Source organism: Lithobates pipiens, unplaced genomic scaffold (assembly GCF_037356315.1).
Source record: "Lithobates pipiens isolate NorthernLeopardFrog02 unplaced genomic scaffold, aLitPip1_a1.2 Scaffold_27, whole genome shotgun sequence".
Lineage (NCBI taxonomy): Eukaryota > Metazoa > Chordata > Amphibia > Anura > Ranidae > Lithobates > Lithobates pipiens.
Window position 1 is genome coordinate 38407905 of NW_027507788.1, and position 7637 is coordinate 38415541.

At 44.2% G+C, this 7637-nt stretch overlaps 1 protein-coding gene across 1 annotated transcript in view; it reads left to right on the top strand.

Moving 5' to 3' along the window:
- The window catches only part of FOXR1 (forkhead box R1), a 39082-nt gene extending 33732 nt beyond the window's left edge, over window positions 1-5350 (top strand). The window contains exons 5-6 of the mRNA XM_077456825.1: window positions 3268-3500; window positions 4431-5350. Coding sequence (XP_077312951.1) covers window positions 3268-3500; window positions 4431-4459 — 262 coding nt within the window. The 3' untranslated portion in view covers window positions 4460-5350. The remainder of the gene's footprint in view (window positions 1-3267; window positions 3501-4430) is intronic.
- Window positions 5351-7637: the final 2287 nt, after the last annotated feature.

Here is a 7637-nt window from a genome sequence, read left to right on the forward strand (position 1 = left end):
TGATTTGAAGGAGTGGGCGAATGTAAATGTTGAAGAGAACGGGTGACAATGGAGAGCCTTGAGGGACTCCGCAGGTGACTGCCCGAGTTTCGGAGAGGAATTTTCCTAGTTTCACTGTCTGTGACCGATTTCCTAGGAAGGACGCGAACCAATGGAGATCTATGTCTTGGACTCCGGCTACTTCTGTGAGGCGGACGAGTAGAGTATTGTGATCTACTGTATCAAACGCTGCACTTGGGTCTAGCAGTACGAGGAGACACGGCTCTCCGTCATCTGCTGCTTCGAGGGCGTCATCCCAAATCTTGAGGAGAGCTGTTTCTGTTCCATGACCCGGACGGAAGCCTGATTGCAGCGGGTCCAGGAGTTTGTGAGTATCCAGGTGAAGTTGTAGCTGATGTACTACAGCTTTCTCCATGATCTTAGAAATGGTGTTGAGGCTTGTAATCGGCCTACGGTTGTTTGGATCCTGAGGGTCCAGGTTTGGTTTCTTGAGTAGAGGTTTGACAATGCCTTGTTTGAGGATGCTGGGAACAATCCCTTCGTGGAATGATCGGTTTATGAGGTGGGTTATGGTTGGAGCCATGATGTCGGAGCATTCTTTCAGTAGTTTTGTGGGGATGATGTCAATAGGTGAGGTACTGTCACGCAGTTTATTAATGATGTTTTTTGCGGTGTCTACGGTAATTGGGGATAGTGAAAATTTTGGCGGTTGCGGTATGTTGGTGCGGACATCCTCTTTATGTTTTTGCTGGCTGAGGTTGGATGTTTTCTTCTGACAAATTGTTTCCCTGATGGTTTTGACTTTATTGATGAAAAAATCCGACAGTTTGTCACAGTAATCCTGGGATTCGCTTTCTGGGGGTTCTAGACAAACCGGATTCATTGATTGATTAACCAGTTTAAACAGTTCCCGTGGTTGGTTTGCGGCCGTTGAGATTGTATATGAGAAGTGGTCCTCTTTGGCTTTGAAGATTGCTTTCCGATAATTCTCTGTCAGACCTTTGTAGTTTAAATAGGTTTTCCTCGGTGGGATTTCTTCTCCATGTTCTTTCCGCTCTTCTGCGTTCTTGCTTTAGTACGGAGAGGGAGCTATTAAACCATCCAGCATTTTTCTTCCTGATGAGAGCCCTGCGTTTTGGTGCTACCGAGTCTGCTGATTGCAGTAATGTCTTGTTCAGGGAGTTGAGTGTTTCCTCCGTAGAGTGGTTTAAGGTTATTGTAGATATTTTTTTGGACAGAGTGGTTTTGAAGGCTTCGGAGTACAGTTTTTTATGCGATCTGGTCCAGTGCGTTGTTACAGGTTTCCGTTTTGCGTTGGTGATGTTGGTAGCGATTTTGAATTTGATGGCGTGGTGATCCGTCCATGGCAGAGTTATGTTGTCGAGTATGTTGACGTCGATGTTCTGTTTGAAAATGAGGTCCAGGGTGTGTCCTGACCCATGCGTGGGAGTCTTTATCAGTTGCTGTAGACCCAGTTCTTCTAGTTGATTGATGCAGGCAGTCGCGATGGGGTCTTTAGGCTCGTTTGCCCAAAGGTTGAAATCTCCGAGTGCCAGGAAATTTTTGAATTTTAGGGTGTGCATTGCAAAGGATTCCGTGAGGGGTGAAAGAAGATTGGACTTTGGTCCCGGTGGTCTGTAGCACAGTAGAATATGAGTGGTGTCATGGGGTGTTGGTTGAAAATGTAGCGTCAGGGTTTCCATAAAAGACACTGGGTTCTGAGCTGATGGTTTAGTGAGATCAAGGTGACCTTTAAAGATCACTGCTAGGCCTCCTCCTTTTTTCCCTATCCGGTGTTCGGTTAGGATCCTGTAGTTTTCCGGCACCAATTCGGTGAGGATGGTGTTGCAGTCAGAGGTTAACCAGCTTTCGGTGATGAAGAGGCAGTCTACATTGTTCTCGATGATGAAGTCGTGTACTTCCAGTCTATGTTTGACTGCAGACCTGGCGTTAATCAAGGCGCAATCTAATTGTAGTGGTCGAGTAGATGTCGTCCGGTTTTTAATAGTTGTTCTCTTTGAAGTATTTTTTGTATGGAAGATGGCAATGTGGTGTTGATGTTCCTTAGTCTGTGCAGAACTTCAGCTGAGTATTTGAAGTAGCACATGGTTTGTGGATGCTGTTGATGGTACTATGGGCCTAAGATGATGATCCTGATCAGGGTATTGATCCTGAGGTGGGGCTAGGTATCAGACTTGCCGCCGTGCTTGAGGCTATTAGCGCGCAAGTTGATCAGGTGATGCCTATATGGATGCGGAAGGAGTTGTTGTATTCGGTTGCTGGCTGTTCCAGCTGCCTTTACTTAAGGTTGAGGTCTCCGCTTAGAAAAGAAGTCTGGCTGTGATCTGGAATAGTCGTCCTAGGATAGCGTAAAAAATGGAAAGGAGGCCGGAGGTAGGGGTATGCTAACCTATGGTTGTTCCAGAGGAAGGCGAAAAACCTTAGGTAGGAAAGGGATCATAGACCACACCCAAACTTCAACCAGAAGATGACCTCCGCCTCAACCCCACAGTGTTAACCCCTTTCTACCACAGCAGGGCTGAAGAAAAGATGTCCCTTCTACTAAGACGCTGGCAAAAAAAATGGAGGCTTGCTGGTAGTGGGGGGTTATCGTGGGCATGTCCAGTGTGTGTGTGTGGGGGAGTTTTTTATTTTTTGCCAACTGCAGGAGAATTCGACATTAGTATAACCCAAAGTTTAAAGACTTCCTGTCCCTCCATGGACAAAGGATGGTTTTACAGGTCCTTGCTGGAAGTAGTAGTTTCCTAATTGCAAATAATATAACTGTATACATTTTTTTTTTTTTTTTGATCCAGGGAATATCTGAATGCCTCTTGGGGGATCCGGAAGGATTCCAAACCCCCATAGTGTATATGGAGGTTATGTGTGTGTGGGGGGGGGGGGGTGGTTTGGGTTTAACTATGAGAACAAGCATTTGCCAAATGAATGAATACCTATGTCTGATTTGCCAGATTGTGTGTTGCACCAATGCAGAGAGCCCGCTGCTTTTGCACAGAGTGCAATGTAGCTAGACTTTCGCAAAGTAAGGGGCTTTTCAGCTTGGACTGAGGGATGATTAACCTGAAAATAACTAGCCCTATAACCCTTATGATTTTGCTATACCCTGCACTGGGTCTGAGGCTTCAGTTGGTATGTAATATATTACGTTTAGACACAAGCACATATATGTCAGTAGGGGGAAAAACGGCACAGAGTTTTTAGTTTACAGCCTCTACACGTGTTCTACTGCTTTCTTTCCTTTTTCAGGGAACACTTTCCATTTTTCCGTGCTGCTCCAGATGGTTGGAAAAATACTGTCCGGCACAATTTGTGTTTCAGCAGCAGCTTTGAGAAGATCTCAGGTTGGGTCTGTGCTGATGGACACCGGCGATCTTGCCTGTGGAAATTAACATGCCAGGGTCGTAAAAAGTTCCGCACAGAGGTGCATGGCCTGTCAGATGAGTTACTGCGCATATTACGAAGGAGCATGAACAAACCAGGTACAGTATGTTTTTTGGGGGGGGGGGGGTGGTTACCTATATTTTATACTTTGTTCTTAATCAGAAGTCGGGGGTTAAAATCTTTAGTCAAATATTGTAATTTAGGTGAGGAGCAGTTAAAACAGGGGTCCTCAGACTACAGCCTGCCATGTTGAATTTACCAGGCCCACAAACTGCACATTCCATAAGATCACAGCACTCTCCCTCTTCCTCCTCCCGTTTTCACACAAGACAGGAAACTTGACAGGTCTGCACGAAGGGCTGGACTTTTCATGTTAAGGAGCGAGTGATTGCTGTGACCGCCCCGCTGTCTAGTAACCAATCATTCACCTGCCTGTAACATGAAAAATTCCACCCAATGTCCGAACCTGTCATGTTTCGTGTCTTGCGTTAATAAGGGAGGTGAGGGGGAGTGTGAGTGCTGCAATCTTATGAAAGTGTGTAATATCGATTGGGGGCGGGGTGCTCTGTGATGGATGGGGGTAGTCTGATGGGGGGGGGTGCTGTGATGGCGAGGAGTCCGGGCCCCCACAGTCTGAGGGACAGTGAAGTGGCCCCATGTTTAAAAAGTTTGAGGACTTCCGAGTCAGAATAATTAAACTGGCTCTTTGAGCTGATTCTTCCTCTCAAATGTGAGCTCTGCTGTGCAGGGACTGCAAGTAGCTTATACATAGTCAAATTCGGTTAACTTGCACTGCTTGTATTTATGAATGACTATAGGGCTGCATTCATTTTGTCATGTTATATCTGCCTGGAGTTCCGCTTTAATGCACCTGGGCACACTAACAATTAAACTGTACTCTGAAACAAAGTGGAGGAAGAAAGTTTTTAAACCTGTCCCCAAGTATAGCCTGCCCAGTATGTATCAATTCTTTCAATAACATTGACTCAAACATTACAGTAGTAGTAATGGTGTTTTTACATTTTCAGCACTCATGGAGTTGATGTTTGGGATGTGAAGACTTCCGTCAGATCTTCTTCTCCTGAAGAAAATTGTTTATTTCTTTCTATTCCTTTTGGGGAATGTCTATGTATTCATACAATCCTGAATTTAAGGATACAAATTCAGCACTTCTTCCCTTTTTTTTTTTTTTTGTTTAATTTTGGAATTTAATGCCATGTTCTAAAGAATATTTTATATTGGTTAGTCATGTAATCCTAAATGTAAAGCCTAACTCCAGGAATACTATGACTTTAAATAGTTTGGGCCAAGCTGTAGTATCGGTTACATGTGATATGCAGTGCTGTGTTCAGCAGCGGTATGGGGACTTCTGTTCTGTTCCTGAACAAAATGGGGTTGGACTGAGTGCTGCTCAGCCATTCACAGGAAGCCTTGAGGTGTGGTTTGTGTGTGGGGTTTTTTTTTTTTTTTTTTGTTTGCTTATTTGCCTCTGGCTCTAATGATGTGCCTCAAAAAAAAAAAAAAAACCTAACCCCCCCCATTGTAATCCATGCATCCGACTCCCGTGCGCCCCTAGTGGGTGGTCACTGATTGAAGCAGTGCTCGGAGCTAGGCCCAAACAAACTATTTAAAGTCCTAGTATTCCTGGAGTTAGGTTTAAGAATAAGTGTGTGGGTTTTTTTTTTTTTTTTTTTTTTATATCATTTTGTGCCAATACACATGTTGTAGCACAAAAAAAATGCCAAGGAAAGCACTATCTCTAATGTTTCAATTTTACTTTGTCTTATTTATGATGTATTTCTTAGTGCATGACTAGCAAGTTTGCCTAGACTGGAGCTTCTGCCGTATATGGTAAATATGGGGGCTAAAAACCAAGGATGCCCTATCCTATTGATGGACTATGCATAGGTGACTTTCCACGAACACTGTATTAACCATTATTTAAGATGCGGAAATAAAGTTAAATTAAGAAAAAAAAAAAAAAAAAACTTTCAATTTTGCATTTTTTCATTAAAATCCATAAATTGAAATCACTTATGGAACTTCTAAAGCGGTAGTAAACACCACCTGCTGACTTGTACCTAACAAGTAAGCTTATAATGAGGCTTACCTGTAGGTATATCTCCTAAGCGTGCACTGTTGAGGTAGGAGATGGCTATTTCTGCAGCCGGTGACCTCACCGGCGCATGTGCACTGCAATCTGAGATGACATACTGAGTATACCACTCCTTTTAGAACGCTGTGTCACTATCGTGGCTCCCCTGTGGATGTGCAGGAGTGATCTTGTCATGGCTCGGTCATTCAAACGGCCAGTGCTATAAACGCGGAAGGAAGGCCGGGTGGGGTTTTGAAGCCCTGTCAGCGGTGACGGTAAGCCTCTGGGTAGCTTTTGTTTTTAAGGTAAAACTTTCATAGTGTGCGTGCCAATTAACATGAATGGGCCTGACTGTGCTGGAATGAATGGAACACCTATGCAAACGTGGCCCTCGCACGGGTGTATGCTTAAAGTGTTAGTCAACCCAGGATTCTGTATTTACTATATCTTCCACAGCATACAGAACATGTAAATGCAATTATTTTAGTAAATATAAACTGCTAAATACCTTTTTCTCATCGGCGGTATATAGCAGTCTTGTGACTTCTGTCAGTGTCTGGTTAAGGCTTGTAGAAGGAGTTTTCATTCTCTTCTGACTGAGGCTGCATGACCCCTGACCCTCTGTCTGGATAGTGCTGATTGGCCCTGTGCTGATTACATGCGCGCCCCCTCCCCCAAAAAAATAAGAGGATATGTATGAAGTGAGGGTAAAGCTTTCTAATGGTGCCCCAATGATAGGTCCTAATCCTTGCCTCTCAAACTAAGGGAAAAATGTTTTTGGATTGACATTCACTTTAAGAATATGTAAATACTTTGTCTATAGTCTGGGCAGAGGTGAATTTGAGGTGCCCAAATCACTAGAGGATAATGAGATATACAGGCATAATCTGTACTCTGGCGCCTGAGTCTGAGAGGAGTTTGTGTGTGTTTTGTCTGTCGCTTATATTTTAATAAACGGGGGGGGGGGGGGGGTTGGATTTCTCCAACTTTGTTAATAAAGCACATCTGTGTCTGTGTGTGGTGTTTTTTTTTTTTTTTTTTTTTGTTTTACTGGTGCAGGGTACAAATCAATTTACAAAGACCGTTGTTTTCCAATTGCACATTAAATAAAGGTTATTAGTTAGAATGTACACATGTATGGCAAGTCGGATGTCTTTACTCCCAGAGAGAGTATTTCATCAATGGGGCCTCTTTTAATAGTGGTAGACCGAGGGAACTGGGCCCCAACCGCGTGACGTAGCTGGAAGTATTGAAACAACATCCAGCCCGGCAAACTGAACCTCTGAGACGTTTGGGAGTAGCTTAATAAAGTACCTGAGGGCCCAACATCCCCAATAGTTTTGACCCTGTACCGTGCCCAGACATGGGGGTCCTGTATTGTACGAAAATTATAGAGGATACCCCACAAGGGGTGGGCAGAGGACAATTGGTCTGAGGTGGAAAAAACGCCACGTAGCGGCCCTCCAAACTCGCAATGTAGTGGGTGTAGGTCCCTGGATGAAACAGTACGCCCTGGGGCCCCTGTAAATTTAAGTTCTGGAGATGCATTAAATATCTCAGAAAAGCTGCCTCTAAACAAGTGGCTGTGTTGGTTCTAGATCCCTGGAACCACCAGTATGCAGATGCCAAAACCACTGCCCAGAAATAAACCTGGAAATTGGGTAAAGCTAAGCCCCCTAAACTTTAAAGTAGAGACAAGGTATTTTTTAGCTATGTGGGGGGGGGGGGAGGCTTTATTCCAAATTTTAAGAAATTAAACAGATATCTATTTTCCTAAAGGAGACGGGAACCTAGACTGGGCAATTGCGAAATGTATAGTTGAAGCATCATTTTAACCAGGTTTATTTGACCCAGCAGGTTCAGTGGAAGCCTTGACCACGAGGAACAGCATGTTTTTAATGAAGCTAAAAGTGGCTGATGGTTACACTCAAAGAATTCTGAGTTGGGTCTAGTCACCTGTACACCCAAGTACCTGAATTCTTCAACCCATCCTAATGGGGTGGAGAGAACAAGAGCTGAACGCATCAAAAGATTTTCAGGGCTGTCGCGGGACGGGCCCACATTGTTCAGGTAGAGCAGAGCATCATCTGTTTATAAGGACAGTTTCTTTTCCAGGTGTCCCACTCTCAGGCCCCTGACT